Raw genomic sequence first — 23601 nt, 5'->3', positions numbered from 1 at the left:
ATTATTCTTTTTAATCCACTCCACATGGTACACTCAAAAGATTGTACCACATTTTTATCTTTAAACCCCTATCACAATCTATTGTCCAATGATTCATTAGCCCCGTAGTACTCTCGGATCACGTCATAGTCACCATAGATTTAGACTTGGTTCCGTCCAATCTGTCAACCATAGATGAACATTTGACAATTTGTTGTTAAAAGAAGAACAATTTCCTCATCCTTGTCAGCCAGACTTCAGGCAGATGCTGTATTTCTTAGTTTTTAATAAAAATGCTGACCAAATAAATGAAACTAAAGTATGAAATGTCTATTGTATTGGTAAATGTGCTTGACGGAAGCTTTTCGTGAGAATCAACTGTTAGGAGATGATGTTCTTGCTAATGTAACATTTTAAGTGTAATGTGTGTGAGACTGACTTTCCCAGGACAAGAACAATGAAGATACTGACTGGAGTGAAAGCTGCACATTATTGTTACCTGACAAGCCGGATGATGAGAACATCGTAAGACGGACCAATCAACTGTATGAGAACATAGAAATATTAGAATTCATAGATTTGGTATAGTAATGTTATTGGACAAAGTGTGGACATACGATTAATTGACCAATAGGGAATTAGGGGATAGATTAGGTGACTTTAATATAACAACGCTCATTCTGAGGAAGACAGCCATTCTGACATTCGGAGAGAAGACAGCCATTGCCCTTATTTTTCCTGACCGAAAGGTTATTATCTTCTTGTGCGTCTTTACTAGAGAAGTGCTTATCTTTAATGCTAAATTACTTTGCCCATACTTTCCTGACTGATGTCCTGAGGACAAAGAGTGATTATGCTTTGCTGACCCATATCGAGGAATAGGTATAATGCAATAAAACTGTGATTAGGATGCATTTTAGCTTTTTCTTTCTAGGTACCAACTGCGCTGTTTTGTCTATGACTCTATCATAGTTAGATGTTTTCCAAATTTGTGTTACTAAATTGTTTTGCATGAAGCCCTACATGCTGATGATAGTCTGATATTAGTTGAGGCTTCTGACTTATGACGAAAGAGACTGATGACTGATGGATTTCTCTGCTTAATTACATGTATTACATCTCGTTAATGCAGCTGACTCTGCTATTGATTTCCACTGTAACTTTAGAATGTGTTGTAATTCAAGCTTTGATTAGATTGCGTTTCTTCCGCCACTTTGGACAACCAGTGTTGTTTTTATATGTGTTAATATAGGGAAATAAACTTACTAAACTTTTACTAAAAGTGTGGTTATTCATGGCTGAAAGCTCATGGTGCATGACAATTACTGACTCCATTGATTATTGATTACTAATGATTGTTGATTATCGTGTATTGAATATTGATTTTGTACCGGAGCTATGGTAAGAACTTCTTAATTGTAAGTCAAAAGGTTCATCAACGTATTCGCTTCCCCTTATAAGTATACTTATTAAGGTCTGAAGTGCTAACACAATGTATGAATGACTCATTATTTAACTTGCAGGGTGTGTCAAAGACAAAATATCCAGATATCCTAACTGAATTTGTTAACTTCTATAAAACTCTATCTACTCCCGAAATTCTATTGTGTCAGTGTCACATAGACGAACACCTGCATCAAACCTCCCTCTCTATTCCTTCTCATTTCAACTTTGATTCTTTAGAAACAAATGTTATTCTTAAAGTTGCCCAAGATTCGAGCTCATAAAAAAAAAGAACACACCAGGACCAGATGTCTTTACATAAGAATTTTTTTATACTTCTATAGTGCTATTCTTCCTCACATGTTTATTTTATAAACTGCAAATCTGCTGCTGGTACGTTTCAAGAAGCCATGATCTGTCTTATTTTTAAAGGCGGTAAATACCCCGCACATTGTAAAAATTACAGACCTATTTCACAGGTAAATGTAGGCCACAAGAGTTTTGCTAAGCTCTTAGCAATCTGGATAGAATAATTTCTTACACATCTCACTGGAATAGAACAATCTGGTTTCATTAAGGGTAGATTAGATAATACAAGATTGTTTCTAAATATACTTAGTAAATCTCCTCTCCTAAAAACTCCTCTTGCAGCAATTACAACAAATGCAGACAAATCATTTGACAGGATACATTGGGATTTTATGTTAAAATCTTTAGGTTGGCATGGTTTTGGGCCTAAAACAATAGATTTAATCTCCCTTCTCTATCTTGCACGACATGCATCTGTTCTTGTCAATGGGAAGGTTTCTACATACTTTTTTCTTCAGCGTGGTGTGCAATAAGGTTGTCCTCTTTCCACTTTGTTATTTGTTTTAGCACTTGAACCTTTCCTTTCCCGCAATCATTCTAATTGGTACATGGCTTTCGGCATGGAGATAATCAGCTTAAGTTTATGATGATCTTGCTGATGATGTTTTCCTTTTTAGCTCTTTTCCTTTTTAGCTCTTCTCCAGAAACATCCTTACCAGAACTCCTTCACGAAACAGCTCTCTTTTCCGAAGTCTCTGGGTATAAAATTAATAAAGATAAAACTGAAATTCTTCCGCTTAACAAAGATACCATCCCACAACCTTTTATGGAAACTAGTTTTTAATGGGCAGCATCTTCCAAAATTAAATATTTAGGTATTTGGTTAACGAAAACAGTACAAGAATCCATTCCAGTTAAATTTAATGATCTTCTCACTAAAATGTAAACCCTACTTTCTTCTTGGAATCCTCTATTTCTGTCATGGTAGGAAAGTTTAGACTCTACTAAATTGTTATCTTCTCTTTAGCTCAATCTTCTTTCTATGATGCCAGTTCTAATTCCTAAGACTATTTCTAAACAAAGTAATTCCATACTTACTACATTTTTATGGAATAATTAAGAAAGCAAGAGTTTCTCTATCTCTGTGACAAATAGACGGAAGAGTAGGTTTCCCAGATTTTTATCGCTGTCATAAAGCTTTTGGTTAACGTCAACCATCCATTTGGATTTCTGACTCATCCTCCCCCTTCTGCCCCTTATAGTTAGATGTACAGAGAACACTCCTTTATCCCTCTTTTCCAAAAGAGGTGTTATCTTTTTCCTCTAAATCATTACCTCTAACTTGCCCCCTTTTTCAACATACTATTTCCCTGAACAAAACTATGTTCACTCCTAAGGTATCAACATCTTCTGTGTTTCTTCATATGTCTGTAGGGCATAAACTTATTAAGAATAATAAAAAACTGTTTTTTTTACATTTTTGAAAAAATAAAGGTATTATGTAGCTTGTGTAATAATTTGACAATGATGCTCCTATTGCCTTCCCCGGTCCTCAATTTTTCCAAGCTTGTTTTGTATTGCCTGTTTATGCTGTTTTAGATGCCTACTTCCATTAGCCAAATACTTCCATCATTATTCCTCACACATCTGACTTTACCAAATTTCTTACTGTCTGCTGTACATTTTCTGCTCCATAATTTTTTTTTCACTTTCAGATAATCCTCAACCCAATTCCAAAGATGAGCTCCTTTGGGAACATGATCTTAGAGTGCAATTGCAGATTTCATTTTAGAATAAAGTTTGGTCATATAGTTATAACATTTCTACAACAGCTAATACTATACAGTTCATATTTTTCCTCTACCACAGACCATGAACAAATACCTTGTCTAAATGTTGGTCTTGCAATTACCCCAGAAGCAACATTATACATATGCTGTTTAGATGTCCCAACACACTATCCTTTTGGCACACAGCTTGGCCCCAGATTTGAAAAAAGTTCAACATACATCATTCTTTTAATATTCTTCATCTTTTTTGGGTACTTTATCTAATCAATTTTTCCCTTCTTTCCCTGAATGCACATTATTGGACATTTACCTGGTGATTTCAACAAATTGCTTTTAACTGGAAATGCTCATCTAAATTATTGTATAAGTCTTGGTGGGATAGTGTTTGTTTACATCATAAATTAGATTGCACTTCTCTGTCTCAATATTCCACCTCTCAAAATGCTCAAAAGTTATGGTCACCTTTGACCTCCATTCTTAAACATACTGAGGAATATGTATCATCTAACAGTTGAACCATGTCTGAAAATTTCCAAACCCCATGAATAGAAGTTCTCTCAGTTGTTCTCTGTTTCTTGCAGGTTATACTTATTATACCCTTCACAAACTCACAGGAGTGAATATTTGCAGGCTTTGTGGTGTCCTCCAAAACTTTCATGTGAGCCTAAGTTCGTACCATTCTGGTGACTACACACTTCTTAAAATCACATTGGCCATCATCATCAATTCCAGTACACGTGATCAAGTCTTTATCTGGGAGACATAAGATGTCACTTTTGCAGTTCTCCCTCAGTTTTCACCAAATTCTTATACGTAGATGCTATTGTACTCTTGTGTAATGCTCTTAAAATGAAAGACGTATTACCTGTGTTTGATGCATTTTGGTCTTTGCATTTGTTCCCTTCATGCAATTCTTCTACTTTTGAATGGGGCTGCAGTTTTGGGACCAAAGCATCTCCTTTTTCTATTTGCCATATTTTCTTTGTGGGGCATTTCATACAGGCTCTAACACTGACTCTGTATAGAAAAAACTTACTGTGTTGTGCTTCGTAGTGGGAATTAGAAATCCAAGGCATCATTCAATGGCTCAAAGCCATCTGTCAGCAGGGCAAAGCTCCATGTTGTTCTCTAGCATCACAACCCATCCTCTTCTCCATCCCACATCATCAAAATTATCCAGATGCAGCAGAGTCATCCAAAGTTGGCCAACTTCCACTCAGGATCAGCTTGCTCTTCCCTCCTTCTGAAGGCACCAATCTACAGTGTCATCTCTGGTGTATCCTTGTTGAAGCCCACATCTCAGTGGCCCACCATCTGAGGTGTCAGCACATAAGGGGGACCACACTTCTCTTTTCTGGCAACAGCCGCAAAGCTTTGAATGGCAGTGATAGGTCCTCCAGATCTGCAAGGGAACCAATGACACACCAGAGCATTGTGGCCATTACACACCAGACTGTCACCTGAAGAGCTGTTCCTGAGCTCTGATTCATCATATTTGCTCCTGCAACATCAAGCCTCACCTCAACAAAACTAGAAATTATAACCAAACTATTTGACTTTTTAAATAGTTTTGAGTGTGTGATGAATCAAATTCAGCCAAGGCCCATTTCAATAATTTCTAATTTACAAGGCTATGGGGTGGAGAGTGTGAGTGTGAGTGTGTGTGTGTGTGTGTGTGTGCTGACTTTTTTTCACATCTTTTCTAAACTCCAAGATGATAAACCTGGTTGTTGTTCACCCCTGGCATCCATCTTCTCTTATGCAATGGGACAGTAGATGCCTATAACAGTCACCAAGCACGTAATATACAAAGCAATACAAAGGAGGATTCTTGACAAAGGCTGCATGAAATAATATTGCATACCTACTCTTTGGGAACTTAAACCCTTTTTCTGTATCATTGCTATTATACTTAGATTTCTCATTCATACATGCACAGCTTTCACATGTAGGAAAGTGTCCTGTTTGCTATGTACAGCACACTGTGCCCTCTGGGGCTAGGTCTGGTCTTTAAAAGTAACCCCAATAAAATAGGATACATTGAATGGAAATAGACCTATACCACCCAGTCCCCAAATTCCAATTTCTGTTTGTGCAAACCATTCAATGCTTACATTTCCAGGAAATCATTTCTCATCTGTAGGTTATCCTCTGGTCAATGAGTGATGAAATATTGCTGGTCACCAACATCATCTAGCTTCTCCTGCCTAGTCCTGGAACAGAAACGTTTTTTACAGAACTTCCTTCACACCCATCTTTGACTCCTGGACCTTTCTTTGTCAGGGGCAGACAGTCATGTTTAATGTGCCTGTCTCTACCGCTGCTTGCCTCTAAAGGGAGAGGTCATTCCTAGATCTTTCCAAGAATCTAATCAGAATACAGGATCAAAGGATTAGAACAAAGTCACTCTCTAGATCAGATAGATATGTGTAGTACATTATGCTTTACCCTATCGCCTGATCTTTGTACTTCCATCTTTGGTAACTCATTCTTTTCAGATTCAGATGCTTGACGTGGGGGGAGAGTAGCACCCATTATTTACCAGTCGCAGCTTCCAGGAATTAAAAGGGGTGGGGCGGCGCGTGGTGGTGGTGGGGAAAGTGGGCAAATAATAATATATATTTTTTTTAATGTAAAACATAAAAACTTAGCTGCCTCGCCTCGCTGCTGCCGCATCACTGCTCCTCTTTCCCTCGATCCCTCCAGGCACAGGCTCCCTGCCTGCCCTGCGGCCAGTCCTGACACTGCTCAAAGCAGCATCAGGATTGGATGGGAGCACCCAGCCTGGGCACTCCCAGGCAGACAAGTAGCCTGTGCAGGCTCTCTCCAGCCTGGCAACACATTGCTGGGTTGGAGAAAGCATACTGCGCAGTTGTGTTTGGCCAGCATGAGACGGCCGGCCAAACGCACATGCACGCTGTGGGGAGTGCACAGTGCACTACCCTCATTCCCCGCCATACCCTATGGCCCGCCACTTTAACAACCGAACGATAATAAACATAGTTTCTTATTATTTGGTTGGTAAAGATTTACAGCGGCTGCTGAAAGCGGGGGTGGCGACGACGCTCCTCCGCCCTAACGCAGGAGCTGCAGCTGGTATTTACCTAGCATAGTAGCCAAATGGCAAATCCGCAGTGGGGGGACTATTTACAAAAGTACATTGCTAAACACCTTTGTGGAGTCAAATAGCTAAAGCAAACAAAACACACACATATATTGTTGCTTTTCATATGAATATTTTTTTTTTTATTCCAAACAAAGGTTAGTTACAAAAGAGAAGGTAAATGCTGGTGAATCCATGAATCAAAGTTTGACACTCGTGTGTAAACTCCAGGAAAATTGGGTCTTCCGCACCCATAACCCCAGCTAACGATGCCGATGAGAAACCATTTTCCGTCTAAGATCCTTTGACATGCCAGGGGTCCCCCAGAATCACCCTAAAATTTAAAAAAATGCATCAGTTGTAATTGGTCTCTCTGCAAGCATCACGTGCATTCAAGAGCAGGAAAAAAAGACAAATCTTCATGATTTTAATTTAGCTTCATCAGTGTGCCTCGAGGTTTATTTACTAATGCCAACATTTGCATGTTGCAAGTTAATCACACATTCGAGCCAGAAGTTAATAAACATAGGAGCATGAAGAGCATGAACCTTGGCAAGCAGATGCCGCTGAGGCTGATACACATTGAAAGGATCGAAAGTGTTTATATTTTCAAAACAGTGCAATCTTTTTCGGGTTTCAAAACATTAGTTTTAAATTATATTACTTTCAGAGATAGGTATAATTTTATGTGTGATTCTTTCTTTCTTATTTATTTAGCAGTTTTTTTTTATAATACGCAAACATGGCCAGTGGATGTCAAAACGTTGTACATGAGAACAGTTTCATACTGCAACAGCAGTTTACAAATTAACATTTTCCACTTACAGTTAGTGCAAAACGCATTTTATATCAGATTTTATGAATGATGCACAAAATCACAGATGCTGATTGAAAAATTGCTGTTACAACTTGTTAGACTTGGCATCCTTGGTGTCTTGCCTAATGTTTTTGCCTCTGTTTACCAGGTTGTTGATGTATGCTGGACTACTAGTGGGCCTGCAACACTGGTTGTGCCACCCACATTAGTAGCCCTGTAAACATGGCTTAGACCTGCCACCGCAGTGTCTTTGTGCAGTTTTAAACTGCCAATACGACTTGGCAAGTGTACACACTAGCCAGGCCCAAACCTCCCCTTTTTATACATGTAAGGCATCCCTAAGGTAGGCCCTAGGTAGCCCCATGGGCAGAGTGCAGTGTATGTGAAAGGTGGTGCATGTACTTATGTGTTTTACATGTCCTAACAGTGAAATACTGCCAAATTCATTTTTCACTTTTGCAAGGCCTATCTCTCTCATGGGTTAACATTGGGGCTGCCTTAAAATATTATCAAAGTGCAGATTCCCTTTGGGAGCAGATAGAAATTTGGAGTTTGGGGTCTCTGGGCTCACAATTTAAAAATATGTCTTTTAGTGAAGTTATTTTTTAGGCTGTGTGTTTGAAAATGCCACTTTTAGAAAGTAGGCATTTTCTTGCTTAAACCATTCTGTGACTCTGCCTGTTTGTGGATTCCCTGTCTGGGTCAGTTTGACAGTTGGGCTGTTTGCACCTCTCTCCAGATAGTGACACAAACCAAGGAGAAGAGCTGAAGAGCTGAGGAGAAATACTGCCCCTGCCTGTGACTGTGCTTTGTTGGGCTATCCTGCAGTTGCTGCCTCTGCTCGTGAAAGGGGACAAAGACTGGACTTTGTTGTGCATTCCTGCTTGAGAAGAATCTCCAAGGGCTTGAACTGAGCTTGCCTCCTGTTGTTGAAGTCTCAGGGCCATCAAAGACTTCCCCTGCCAGCACCTGGACTCTCTGCTGAGACTCCTGCCAAGTGGTGACCTATCCAGTTCCTGAGCCCTTGAAAGGTGAAGTTGGCAGACAAAAACTAAAAATCCATGCACAGATGCTGTGCAGGGAAATTTTCGACACACCTTCTGTGACACAGCTGATATACGATGCCCTGCCAGCTTTGTGGCTGAAATCAACGCTCCACCTGCAAGATCGATGCAACACGGCTGGAGAAACGACTGTTTTCTAAGGATTAAGGCCCTCATTCCAACCCTGGCGGTCATGGACCGCCAGGGTGGAGGGACACGGAAGCACCGCCAACAGGCTGGCGGTGCTTCCAGGGCCATACCGCCGCGGTCAGAAAAGGGGATCCGGCGGTTTCCCGCCGGATTTCCCCTGGTCCGGAGAATCCTCCATGGCGGCGCTGCTTGCAGCGCCGCCATGGGGATTCCGAACCCTTTCCCGCCAGCCTGTTTCTGGCGGTTTACACTGCCAGAAACAGGATGGTGGGAACGGGTGTCGTGAGGCCCCTGGGGGCCCCTGCACTGCCCATGCCATTGGCATGGGCAGTGCAGGGGCCCCCTAACAGGGCCCCATAAAGATTTTCACTGTCTGCTTTGCAGACAGTGAAAATCGCGACGTGTGCAACTGCACGCGTCGCACACCTGCAACTCCGCCGGCTCCATTCGGAGCCAGCTTCATTGTTGCAGGGTCTTTCCCGCTGGGCCGGCGGGCGCCCTTTTGGCGGTCGCCCGCCGGCCCAGCGGGAAAGTCGAAATGACCCCGCGGTCTTTCGACGGGGTTACTTTGGCGGGCGGCGTCCGCCGCCCGCCAAAGTCAGAATGGCCCCCTAAGACTCTTATTCTTTTGAAAATTCGTAACTTGACTTGGGTATGTTGGATTTTTGTCGCTTTAGTCTTGTTTTGTTTAGATAAATGTTACCTATTTTTCTAAACCTGTGTTGTGTCATTTTGGAGTGTTTTAACTGAGTTACTGTGTGTGATGGCACAAAAATTTTACACATTACTTCTGAAGTTAAGCCTGCCTGCTCGTCCCAAGCTACCAAGGGGATACGTGGGAATTAACTGAGTGGGATTCTCCTTCACCCTCATTAGAGTGAGAGTCCTTGCTTGGACAGGGGGTATCCTGACTCCCAACCAAATACCCCATTTTTAATGCAACTGTTTTAAACATACGTTTCACAGTAGTAAAGCTCTACAAAAACACCATGTTGAGCTTTTCAAGGACAAGATCTTTGTTTTTACGCACAGGGATCTTTCTTCACACCGCTTTGTTGTGAACTCATTGTTTTGAACTTTTCAAACTAGCAGGTTGAAAGTATTAAGAATTAACATTTCATTTTATTCACACAGAATTAATATTTAATCCTTGTGCATTGTGCATCAATCAACAGAGCGCATTAAACAACCATGCTAACGCACTCATGTTTGATTGGATTTTGTTTTCTATGTTGGAATGGGAAAGTAATTCAAAGGGGTTCTTCTTTAAGTTCAGGAAAATATGATTTTCTAGAATAAAAAGCTTCAGCACAAGAAATTCATGATTCTGGATGTGTTACAATAATTTGTCATTCTGTGCGATGTGCTGCTACAGAAAAGGGAAGGTAATGAGAGGTCATTGTGTTTGTTTTGAATTGGGCCATGAAGGAAGTTTGAACTTTAGAGGTCTCTATCAGTCATAGAGGAAAACATACATTTACAGGCATGTGCAATTTGCATGTTACCATCATATTTGCGAACATCTGAAGGCAAGTTCATTGTGATTATATTCAACTCAATCATATGTGAATAAATGGTCATTTCAATCAGGAGGAGTGAATTCGATCTCTTCATAAGCCAAGCCAAGGAAGTCCAGGGCCAAGGTCCTGGAAGGAAATCTCAAAGGAAGAATATTTCAAAGGACTAGTCGTTCCTCTCTCATGAGCTGTGAAATATCTGGAATGACTAACACCTGATTAAGAACTAGGATATGGTCTAGTTAGAATAGGGTCATAGTGACTAGAGATCAAACCAACCATCGAAAGGTTGTTAAATCATATTAATGACACATATTTGATGTCATAATTTTTATTCTGTTTACTAATGGGTACAACTTGCATCTCAAACTCAAACTTTCAAGGCATGGGTTGGGTAATCTATCTATCTATCTATCTATCTATCTATCTATCTATCTATCTATCTATCTATCTATCTATCTATCTATCTATCTATCTATCTATCTAACTAATACTACTGACGGTTGCCAGTAGGTAGTTATAGTTGGGACCTAGTTTCCATAGAAAAAGTGTTTTTTTGACTTAGCTATATATTTGGCCCTGTTTAATGAATCTTCACAAAGTTTTCCCTAAAAACTTGTTGTGCATTGAAAGTTTCAAGGTGATCCATCAAGTGAGGGCCAAGAAAAAGGAGGGTCAAAAATGTGTGTTTCCCATTTTTCCCATTTTAATTCCCATAGAGATTTAGACAAGACTAAAGCCTAAATTGCCAAACAAAATGACACCAATTTTGGCAGGAAGGTAAATCTTGGTCCTGAAAGAGTGCTTTTTGTGATTTGGTGTAAAACCGTTTATTAGTTTTACCGAAATTAAAGGAAAAAGAAATGTGTATATCTAGTCGAGCCTAAGCACAGATCTCAAGGTGAGATCTGATTGGCTGTCAACACTTTAACCAGAAAGAGATGGCAACAATCTTGGGACCAATATACATGATAGCATCTGATTGAAATGTATTGTAGTGAACGGCAAGTTTTGAGGGTCTGAAAAAGGAGAACATATAAAGATTGATAACACCTTTTGGTAACAATTTAAATAATTTGTTGATGGTACCATAAAACTTGTAGATATTGTGGTGTGTTCCAAGGTGATTTTACCCTGCTGGGATTTCATAAATCATGTTTGAGAGAAATCTGTTTTCTCATGATTTTCCCATAGAGGTTATTGAAGGAGCTCCAGAAGCTAAAATGAGAGCATTGTTTTTGTAAATTCACACTATCTTTCTCAGTCATGTGAGAATGAAGTCAGACATTCTCAGTAAAACATGTACTTCCAACAGGAGGAGCCTGCCAGTTGATTCCCATGTGTTGTACTGTCGCCTGCCAGAGTGTTTTAAATAACAACTAGAGCCCTAACAGTCTTCTTATGACAAAAGTGTGGCACACCTGAAGCCATCTTGATTGAATCAAAATAATGGAACTTAAAACATTTAGAGGGTCATTATGACCCCGGCGGACGGCGTTAATATGGAGGAAATTACTGCCAACAGGCTGGTGGTACTTTTCTCCATATTAAGACATTGGGGGTTTGGCTAAAACCAAACTGCCAATGTACCACACTGACCGCCAAGGCGGTAATGACCGCCGGGCTGAAGTATGACGCCGCCTACCGCCATGGTTTTCGTGGCAACCTTACTGCCACGAAAACCATGGTGGTAGGCACTATCAGTGACAGGGAACCTCTTCCCTGTCACTGATAGGGGTCTTGACGGCCCCCCTCCCCAGATGTCCCCCACCCCCTCTTCTTCTCCAGACCCCCCCACTACATACACACACCTTCCTTCACACACGCATACACACACTCATCCCTACATTCATCCACACATGCATACATCCATTCACACACACACCCACACACACTGACATACATACAAGCACACACACATTCACACAACTCAACTACACGCACTCACACATCCATACATGCAAACACATACAACACACAACACCCCCTGCATACACGCACGCACAGACATACACACACACACCCCCACCCACACACACAACACCCCCCAGCCCCTCCTCTGTTGGAGCACCCGACATGCCTGTTGTGAGGGGGTCCTCCGGCAGGAGACAGGACGGCGTGCTGCTGCCAGCAGCATCGTCCATCAGCAGAACACGGCCAGGCAGCATCATGGGTCATGATATGGTCTACAGCGGTCTACTGGCATGGCGCTGCTGCCTTACCGCCATCCGCCGGCATGACCACAGACGGATTTCTGCCATCCTTCTGGCGGAAATCAGGCTGTGGCCATAATAGGGCGGATGGCTGGTAGCCACGGAATGGTCTTTTGTCAGCCGTCGCCGAAGTGGTAGGCGGTTTTTACCACTGGGGTCATAATGTGCCTCAATTTAGAAAGGAAGAAAATGAGGGGGTTCTAAAATACCTTCCTGTTGCACTTCCAATAGGAGCAGCCTGTCAGTTGATTCCCTTGTGTTGTACTGCAGCCTCCCAGAGTGTTCCGAAGAACAACTAGAGCGCTAACTTGCTTACTTATAAAAAAAATTGTGGCATACCTGAAGCCATCTTGATTGAATCAAACTGATAAAACTTAAAACATTTCATTTAGAAAGGAGCAAAATGAGGGGGTCCATTTTGTCGCAGAAATTATGGTTTGTGCTATGGAAAGAAACATTAGCATGTTTTAAGTGAATTCTCATTTATTTTTCTCTTCTACTTTATTGAAACATTCTGACATGCAGACTGAAGCATGGAATTTCAACGCCAGTAGCAGACTGACAGTTAACTCCTTGGTGATCAGCAGATTACAGTGTTCTCAATACTTCTCCGGCCCAGCGGTTCATACCACCATGACGGTATGAGTGGAGATGTTTCAGGTTGGCAGTGGCCAACCCACCACACTCATTATGTGGCGGTATACACAATCAGCCTGTTGGCGGTAATACCGCCACATTAACCCTGGACCACCAGGGTCTTAGTGAGGGCCTTAGGGGGTCATTCTGACCCCCGCGGGTGGCAGAAGCCGCTCGCCTGGTGGGAACCGCCAGAAGACCGTACCGCGGTCAAAAGACCGCGGCGGTCATTCTGACTTTCCCGCTGGGCTAGCGGGTGACCGCCAAAAGGCCGCCCGCCCGCCCAGCGGGAAAGCCCCAGCAACGAGGATGCCGGCTCCGAGCCGGCGGAGTTGCTGGTGTGCGACGGGTGCAGTTGCACCCGTCGCGATTTTCAGTGTCTGCCAAGCAGACACTGAAAATCTCAATGGGGCCCTGTTAGGGGGCCCCTGCAGTGCCCATGCCAGTGGCATGGGCACTGCAGGGGCCTCCAGGGGCCCCACGACACCCGTTCCCTCCATCCTGTTTCTGGCGGTGAAAACCGCCAGAAACAGGATGGCGGGAAGGGGGTCGGAATCCCCATGGCGGCGCTGCTTGCAGCGCCGCTGTGGAGGATTCCCTGGGGCCGCGGGAAACCGCCGGTTTCCCTTTTCTGACCGCGGCTGTACCGCCGCGGTCAGAATGGCCCCAGAAGCACCGCCAGCCTGTTGGCGGTGCTTCCGCGGTCGTGGTCAGAATGACCCCCTTAGTCTCTTATGTATCTTGGGTAAAGTATAGATCACAGGTAACCTAGGGTGTTCTCTAGTGAGGAACAAATACTCATTGTTACTATTTTTAGAACTGCTCAGCTGTTGATAGAGTCTGGAATAGGTGCCAGGATAAGGTCACTTTAATAAAATAAGATTACCCTGGTTACTTTATTTTGAGAGGAAAAGGTTGATGAAACTTTGTGTTTAACTTCCAAATTTATTTTTGACTGTAGGGGGCACAGGTGAAATGTAAATGCCTATTAAAATATAACATTCTTATTGATGGGTTAGATGCTCAAATTTTGGTTGGCTCTTGTGAATGGATTACTATTCTAGGTACAACCTTTGTTTAAACATAATGGAAGGAAAGAAAACTGTTGCACATTGACACTTGGCTGAGAGACTACATTCGTCACAAAAACAACGTTTCAGTAAAGTTTTGGAGTGATATGAACTTTGAGAGACCTAGGACCTATGGTAAGATTTATGTTACCGAATAATGCACCTCCCTTGTGGGCTTGTCACAGCAAGAAGAGAAGGGGATCATACTAGATCCAATAGCTAATAACCTTTGTGATGGGTTCAGTAGAGAACAATACTTTGGAGGAAGAGGTTTATGTAAAGGGGTTAAACAATGTGGGAAATACGCAATGTTTATTCTGTTATTCTGTTGATACATTTGGAAAGTACAGGGATTTGAGCATCTCATACTGTTAATAAATGGGGTATTTCTGTAATGCATTTGGGGAAGAACGTTCCCCTATTTATTAGGGGAAAGATCAAGAAGATTCTTAAAGATCTTTGCTTAGAACCAAATGAATCCTCAACTTGGGTCACCCTTCTAGTGTGTCTCTGAAAAGCTCAAATCACCTATACCAAAGAATAGATCAATGCATTCTGAATAATGCAATTTGGCTAGACCATCACCCTCTTTCAAACAAACATAAAATGATATCAACACTAGGTGGTGCAACTGCAATTTCATCAGTCGACCAGAAAATTGGCAACCATAAGATAATTTTGTAATCTTCTACATCTCTGATACAAGTTAAAATGAACACTAAAACAACCTTATTTCAGGCCGGTTGTTCAGGGCTTGGTTCTTTGTCCTCCTGATGATGTAAAGGCCATCATGGCTGGTATCCTCACCATATCATCAGTGTTATGAAAGACTTACCTGCTTTGTGCAGGTGTTAAAAATCTGATCACATTAACCCATTCAAAAACTACTTCCTCAGCCTATCCAAAAAGGGCAGAATCACATTAAAACTGCTCCTGAATGACGTACAAAGCCATACATCTACAGTGCAATTCAGGTCGGAGAATGCTCATCTGCTAGAATCCCCAGGTGGTGGATTGTTTGGGAGTGGCAACTACACCAACAGAGAGCCTGTTGACTTCCAGGCGTGGCGCGGATGGTCTACGGCCTGCACGTCGACCATGTGCCCCGGGGTGACAGGGGCTGTGGGAGGGCTTGAGGCACAGGCCGCCAGGCTGGCCAACACTCCATTCTTCCTGCGGGCGGTGCCAGTAGAGGGCTGGCCGAGGAGCGTGCCAGCCCGTGCGCCGGGGCCACGGATGTAGAGGCTTGCATCGGTGCCTGCATCATTGGGCAGGTGCACCCACAGTGCACCATGGAGCAGCCCGGCCCTGGCATTCATGCCATCGACCCTGTCAGGTATGAGCTTTGTGCCTGAGCCTCCGCAGACTATGCTGCTTCTCCACTTGCTCTGACCTTGTCACCGTTGTAGAGCCGCGTGGCCATGATAACCTCAGCTGCACTCATTACACACAGGGCAGGAGCCATAACTTATTTTTCCCCTGCTTATTTGCTGAAAAGACGACGCTTACAAAGCCTCCCTGCTGCGCGGCTGGTCATCACATGGACGGACTGAAGACTGCAGCTTAGGCATCTCCTGGTAAGGAGGACTTGCCTGCCTGTCAACTGTGCCACATTTGTCTGGACACAGTGCCCCTAGGAGGAAATGCACACTACACTGCACTTTAGAACTTACTGAAAAACTGCCCAAACGTCCAGACCTTCATAAATCCTTTATTCACACCATATGCACACCGAGTGACCGTTCCTTGCCAGGCAGATAATGGGTAAATGGGACCCCAGGCAGCACAAAATTGCATTTGACAAATAAAAACAAACACTGTAACAGAGGGCGTCAACAATGGCCGAGCTGTCCATTAATGCCACCACAATCATGATGGAACTTCGTGCTAGCTTTAAGGCTATTGAGCCAGATTCAACACCCTAGCTGGTCGCCTTGACCGCATGGGCGAGCTTCTCGACCGACAGGATAAATGGCTGGATCACGCAGAGGACCAGATATCCAAAGTGGAGTACAATGCTAATAACATTACCAAAAGATGAGAGATCTTGGAATCCTGTTTGCACACAGTGGCAATCAAAAATAAAAATCTTGAGACACAAAGCCGGCACAACAACATCCGTATCCTGGGGGTGGCAGAAACAGCAAACACGGGGCATATGGACCTCTTTGTTGAATGCCTGCTAACTGACCTGTTTGATTGCTCCAATGTCACCCCCACATACGTGGTAGAATGTGCCAACTGATCACTCATTGAGTGCCCCGTACCTGGGGCCCCCCACATCTGATCGTTGCCCTGCCCTCTAATCTTCAGAGACCTTGACACGGCACTCCATCTGGCTCGTGAAAAGACCCCTCTACAACATCAGGGCACCAGTTTCCATCTACCCCGACCACACCATTGCAGTACAGGAGGCCAGGTAGAAATTTCAGGATGCCAAGGCAGCTCTCAGGAAACAAAGACTTTGTTATGGCATGCTTTACACCACCAGGCTCCATGTCGATGTTCAAGGGAAAACATGTATCTTCAACAAATCCACTGAGTCAATGGACTTCTGAAAGAAATACTCCAGAGAATCCCTGTGTCTGGACCGCAAATCGCCAGACCACTCACCAACCAATGCCTCTGGCGCTCCCAGCCAAGAACTTTTTTTCCATGACCTGAATGCAGACTGGTGCTGCAATCAATGCCCGGCTGGAAACCCCTTAAAAAAACTGGGGCCAATGCCCGATGCATGACTTTTGGCCACGCTCCAAGGGGCACTCACCCCACCGGATCAGAAGGTCTGGCCTATTCCGAAGCTCCTCATTAATAATCACTCTACTTTAAACATGTGTCTATGACATGGGCTACATCCACGGTAGCGATGTCACCCCTGTTTTCTTTGCTTGGTTCTGTTTTGGGTATTACCTGTCCTTTTCCTGACAGGTATGGGTGGGTGGCATAGGATTAATTGCACACCAATAGTTTTGGTAATATTTGTTTCTTATTTTGTTACTAAACAGATGCCTGAGGTATGGTCAACACCTTGGCCGACACTAAATGTTACACTACTCTCTTGGAATATCAGAGGCCTACGTTGCTCTAGCTGGGTTACACAACCCACCTCCTGCTCAACCTGTCCGATCCCTCCCCTGACCTCCTTGAGCTTCACATCCCTTGTGTGGACTACTTGGAATGCCCATGGCATTTCCCCGCAATGGCTTTACACAACAACACCTTCTGCTCGGACCTCCAATAGGTCATCACACAATACTTTGCTACTAACGCACCCACAGTGACTTCCAATGCAAAGCTATGGGAGGATTTTAAGGCATATATGAGAGGGATTATCATATCTAAACATTCAAGGTTTTATGCTCCAATTCAAAGGACATAGGTCAGGTGGAGGCAACCCTGAATAGGCTGGACCGCGATGAGGCCGCAGGGACTGGGGGAGCATACGGGACCGGTCCCATCTTATGTACGGGTTCCGGGAACTTGCAGAGTGCAAGACCAAGTTCATGGGCAAATATCCTAGCGCACCTCGTTATAGCGAGGGCGATAGGTTGAGTTGCACACTAGACTGCCTTATCTGACCCCCAGATCACTCTCTTACATCCCAGAGATGCGTCTGCCCGATGGCTCACAGCTTTGAATACCTCTGATATACATGCACATCTCCTTAGTTATTATAACCAACTTTACACCACCCGGGTCACGCCCTGCTCCTCTGAGCTGTTGCAATATCTTGGGAAGTAGCCATGGTATGGATGAGATAAGCACAACAGCAATACCTTAGGGAACCCTTTTCCTAGGAAGAAATCCTGCTCGCCATTGATGCCTTGGATGGCTCTAAGGCGTCCGGGTCGGACGGCTTCACAGGCGTCTTTTATAAAACCTACAAAAGTCTACTGACCCCTCATCTACTTGATATGTATCAGGAGGCAGTGGAGAGTGGGATGCCACCATATATGCTCACAGAGGCTGTGGTCACACTACTATTGAAACCGGGTAAGGATCCCACCCTGTGCGGCTCATACAGGACTCTATCCCTACTAAACTTTGATGACAAGATTCTGGCAAAATTACTCGCCAACTGCCTGTCGCTGCTCTTACATCAGATCATTTCACCAGCCCAATCGGGTTTAGTGCCTCACAGATCCACATCAATCAATTTGCGCACAGTCTTTGCAACTTTTCAGAGTATCGTCTAAGGTTCCTATAGCAGTTGCCCTACTAGACACAGAGAAGACCTTTGATACTCTGGAATGGCCTTTCCCAGAGACCACCCTCCGCAAATTGGGCATACCTCGTGGCTTTACCTCTTTGATAATGTTACTGTACTCCTCCTCGACCGCACAGCTCCACATTAATGGTACATTGACCCTGGACTTCCCCATCACTAGAGTAACGAGGCAGGTTTACCCCCTTCCCCTCTCCTCGTTATAACTGCCATGGATCCCCTTGTCTGACACTAACAGAAGAGGCTCCTACCTAGAGGACTGCAATGTGAGACTGGTCCCTTACTTGTTTCCCTTTGTGCGGATGACGTCCTCCTATTTCTCTGACACCCCACTACCAACTTGGTTCCAGTGGTCTAGGAAATAGCCCAATTTGGAAGGTTTACATAACTAAGGGTAAACTGGAACAAGTCATAGCTATTCCCCCTCAGAGAGGTAACTGTTCCGTTAACCTGTGAGTTCTCACTCTCCTCGTGTGGAGACCAGATACTTTCATACATAGGGACGGTGAACAAATAATCCACCTCAACTACAGCCCCATAATGGCTAAATTAAATACCCATATTGACAAATGGATTTGCCTCCCACTGTCCATGGAAGGTCGAATCGCTTTGAGCAAAATGTCGGTACTTCCACAATTTTTGTATCTGTTTGTCAATATCCCGATTCCCCTCACAAGCTCTTTTTTAACATCTCTCCAGGGCTCCCTGAAATGATTGATCTTGCCTGGCAGACCCCCCCTCGTAGGCTGGGAGATATTGACCCTCCCATATGAGCGCAGGGGCTTTGGTGTTCCTGATTTTCGATTATAATATTTAGCTGCCCAGTGCCACTACACATACTACTGGCATCACCCGAATGCTCGGTTACCATACTAGCTGGAAAGAGATCTGGTGCTCCCTACCTGATTGCCCTTCCTACTCCCATCTGGTGTCCCACTGGACCCCACGGACATCCAACCCCTGGCCACGTCTTGCCAGGCATGGCCTTGATTGCCACGCCTACTGGCACAGTCCCTACTATATTCACCAGCTCTCCCCCATGAGACAACCCATGGCTCCCACTCACACAATAAAAAATGGTACATCTCAACCTCTGCTCCCGTAACCTTTTCACTATGGGTGACCTCTTTCAAGATGGCCATATATTGTCGTGAACTGAAGATGTCTGCTTTTGGACTGCAATCACTATGGATCACTTTGAGCTTAACACTTCGCACACGAATCCCCACTTATCCGCTTACGGCCACTGACTTTGTACCCCTTACCTTGATCATCACCGCTGACTCCAACCACAACTTAATCTCTAAGCTGTGGTATGCATGTTGCTCCCAGACACGTGCAGTATTTCTCAATTACAGATACAAGCTTATTCTTTACAAATGTCTTCTCCGAATATAATTCACACCTAGCGCCATGGCCAGATTTGATCCCACACAATCCTCCACTTGTCTGAAATATGATATGGAAAATGCCGACTTTGTGCACTTCACATGGACATGTGGCCGGGTGTCGGAGTACTGGAGGGATGTTTTTGGTGCATTTTTTGCAATGCTAGAAGTCTCTGTTATCCCTGATCATTTGATGGCTGTCATAGGCTATGTAGACACTGTTGCTAAACCACTATGTCAATTCACAGCCATAGCCCTTCTACTGGCCAAGCGTGAAATAGCCCTCCACTGGGGCTCCAAGACTCCTCCCACAGATCTATGCCTTTCTCCAACCACCCACATCACGCCCGAAAGATATCTGGCAACCACTCCGTGCTTACCTTTTAACACTCAGTGATTCAGGACTAATAGATGCCCAGGGAAATTACCGCTCCCCAGTGCCCCCCCCGCCCTCCCTCATGATCGGCACACTCTCATGAACTAACGCCTCGACTTCGCAGCACTGACTAAGCCAGATCACCTGCCATTGGACCACCTCGGCCTACTGATATTTTCTCAATGTGTAACTTATCTGTATGCATTCTCATGTACTGGTGATTTAAATGTATCACAATTGCTGCCCCATGCTGGGCATTCTACTGTCGGGCTGTGGTGCTTATTGTTTAAAAAAAAATGTACGGTTGGGAAATTTAATAAATTTTTTTTTTTTTTAAACTGACTTTCATAGAGCGCCCCCCCAACCAGCTCTGGGCCATAACAAGGGTGGGGAGGGGGGGATTTGAGTGCCAGGCTACCCCATATCAGTCTTTTTCCGCCCCTAAATGAGCAAAGTAGCTGGCACAGACTATATGGAAACTCATTTTAAACTCAGTTTAGCTAAAGAAAATGCATTCACATTTGAAAAAACATGCTGGATTTCAGAAGGTGACTGAGCATTAAAAATGCTCTTTTTATCTTGTTACATTTGCTGTATGTTCAAAGACAGATGTTAAATGTCAGGCTATGACCTGACAAATTTCTGTTTATTCTTTACAACATGAAAATCTTGATTACTTTTCTTTCTCAGACTGCAAAGTGGATTTTATAAAGTGATCTATGTGACAATTTATCTGGGGTACAGGCAGGGCCACTGGCATTATGTAGCAGGAGAGGCCCAAATTATGCAGCAAGTTATTTATATTTTTTTAATATTCTGCAAGTGTTATCACTGTCTAGGATACCATTTTACTTCAGTAGTACCAGTTCCACAACCAAATACAACTATTAGTAACTGGAAGGTGACCAGTGAACCTTTACAAAGGACCTTCCACTGCACTGTGTTGCAGCATTTATAGTAATTTTGAGTCATTAGAGATAAAAACAAATTTGTTTGTTAAAATATGCAGATTACACAACAAATGGATTATGTGGAAAAATTCATAATTATAATGAAAATGCGCAGCTGCAATATTGTGTAATTCCATTAGCCCCTCGTACAGGGCATTAGAAAAGAAAGACTGTAGGATGTCAATTTGTTTCTAATACATAAAAAATGTAAACACATGTAAAAGAACTGTATAAATATTTCAACATATAGCAGTTGTTATAAAAGCACAAATGAAGCACATTTTGTTTTGTCATTCTGAAGTGTGATGGAAACAAATATTCCAATACGTTCAAAACAAATCTTGGTGATGCACAAATGATAAATATTGTATTGTATTACAGCATTTGTATGGCGTTTATTACCCCAATGTGTGGCACTGAAGTGCTTCCTTTCATGGGCAGCAAGCTATGCCATAGAGGATAGTTTATGGTTGGAAGGGTCTTGTCTTTATCCTATGATCTAATATGGGAAATATTTCCATCTTGTGCATTTTGCCCACTGAGGTATGGTTAAAGTGTTATGAGACACAATACATAGCAGTGTGGTGGATGATGAGGTGTGAGGGACACAGATGTGTAGTTTATATTTTTTCAGTATTGTACTTCTTATGATTATAGTCTGCTTAGATAGTTACTGCACTGGGTTGTCCAATTAGGAATGTTGTGTGTAGTGTTGAGTCTGAGCTGGCATGGTTGTAGGAATAGAAAAGTGGAGAAATCTGCTGTGCGGCGATGGTTGGATTAACGTTTAGTAATGAAAGTTATTATACGTTAAAAAAACATAGAAATTCACAAAAAACTAAGGTTTACAGGGAGCTTATAGTTAGGAAATAGAATTTGAAAAGCCATAGAAATTCACTGAAAAAAACAAAGGTTCAAGGGACGTTATAGTTAAGCTCACATTTTTAACATACAGAACCACAGAAATTCACCAGTTATAGTTAAAGTTATCTCAAGTAACTATAACTCGTGACCTAAGGTAACTATAACGCATGCCCTAGCCATGCACTGCTAACTACCCCACAAGTTACGGCACTCATGACATCTTTGATAACATCATTGTTAATATAAATGTAATATTTGCAGTAAAAATTGTGACCAAAAAACTATGCATGGCGGGGGAGCTGTTAAAGCAGCTGTCTGCTTCCTGGAGCAATGGGACCGTGGTGGAGGGCCTGAGGCTCCCACCTGTGGTCCCTGATAGCCCGTAAGGGGCATATGATAGAACAAATTAGGCAGGGGAGGCCTTGAGACTCTACCCCTCCACCCGTGTTCCCAGATAACCCATAAAGGGCTAAAAGAATACATATATTTAAGAAAATAGCGTAAGTGTGAAGGTCACGGATTTTTACAATGAGCGTTGAGGGTTCGAGTCCGGTTGTATCACTGGTCATTTTTCTCCTTTTTTGTTTCAGCTTAACATGTGTGAGGCTCATACTGAATGGTTATCTTACTGTTTTTTATTGACAAATACATTTTTCTTTTCATTGTGTAGAAATATCTAATTCTAAATGTCTCATTCATCAAAGCCTAAAAAACTCTCCATCTATCTCCATCACTCTTTCTCTCTCTCTCTTTTAATCTTTCTCCACTCACACACCGACTCTAACCTTTACGCACCCACTCACAGACCCACTCACTGACCCACTCAGATCCTCATGCACCCACTCACACCTTCACGCAGACCCTCACTCACCCACTCACAGCCCCAGTCAGACACTCATGCATCCACTCGCAGACCCACTCAGACTCCCACACACCCACTCACAGACCCACTGACACCCTCATGCAGCCATTCACAGACCTGCATAGACGTTTACACACCCACTAAGACACTGACGCATGCACTTACATCGAGAAAAGAGATGCAGAAATGAACTGAAAGGAGTAGTACAGAAAAGGTTGAGAGAGGTAGTGCGGACAGAGACTATGAGATGGGGAGAGAGTACAAGAGAGCTTTCAGGAGCAAAATGAAAGACAGATACATGTGGAGAAAATTGAGGATGTCAGGAGGAATTTATGGCTTATCAAGTTTGGCCAATACACCTGGGCCAATGTGATTTCAATACACAATTTTGCACTCCAGTTCCTAAATGTAAAATCACCTTGCATGGCGGTCTTTACCATTCTAATAGGGTCTAGTGATTGTTACTTGATTCACATTGTATTTGTAAATTGTCTAACAGTGGCACCCTTGCTATTAATCACTAAATTCTTTTGGAGACAAGTGCTGATGCCTCCTCTTTTAATGCATATCAGCCATGTCTACATTTGCTGGTATAGTCATTGGAAAGTACAACTTGCTGAGAAGTCCAAGTTCTATTACAGAGATGATGTCACCTTCTGGTAGACATTTAAATATGTTAGAGGCATATTTATGAGAGGGGTTGGGTGGCTCTTGCACCATGCAATGCGGTGCATGCAAGACGCAAACCCAAAATCTGATAAATCAAACCCTGCAAGGCCACCTTGTGTGGCCATGAGTGGCTTGATGAATCTGGAGTGTTGCAAAACCCATGGGATTTGATGCATTGCCAGGTTTCCTACATCTTC

At 43.2% G+C, this 23601-nt stretch overlaps 1 protein-coding gene across 1 annotated transcript in view; it reads right to left on the bottom strand.

The window, feature by feature from the left end:
- Positions 1–6787: 6787 nt before the first annotated feature.
- Positions 6788–23601, bottom strand: part of TMPRSS7 (transmembrane serine protease 7) — a 694472-nt gene continuing 677658 nt past the window's right edge. The window contains exon 18 of the mRNA XM_069203470.1: positions 6788–6958. Within this exon, the coding sequence (XP_069059571.1) occupies positions 6788–6958 (171 nt within the window). The remainder of the gene's footprint in view (positions 6959–23601) is intronic.

The sequence above is a fragment of the Pleurodeles waltl genome, chromosome 8 (genome assembly GCF_031143425.1).
Source record: "Pleurodeles waltl isolate 20211129_DDA chromosome 8, aPleWal1.hap1.20221129, whole genome shotgun sequence".
NCBI classification, from domain to species: domain Eukaryota; kingdom Metazoa; phylum Chordata; class Amphibia; order Caudata; family Salamandridae; genus Pleurodeles; species Pleurodeles waltl.
Note: the sequence above shows the minus strand (reverse complement) of the source record. Positions and strands in the feature narration are given on the sequence as shown.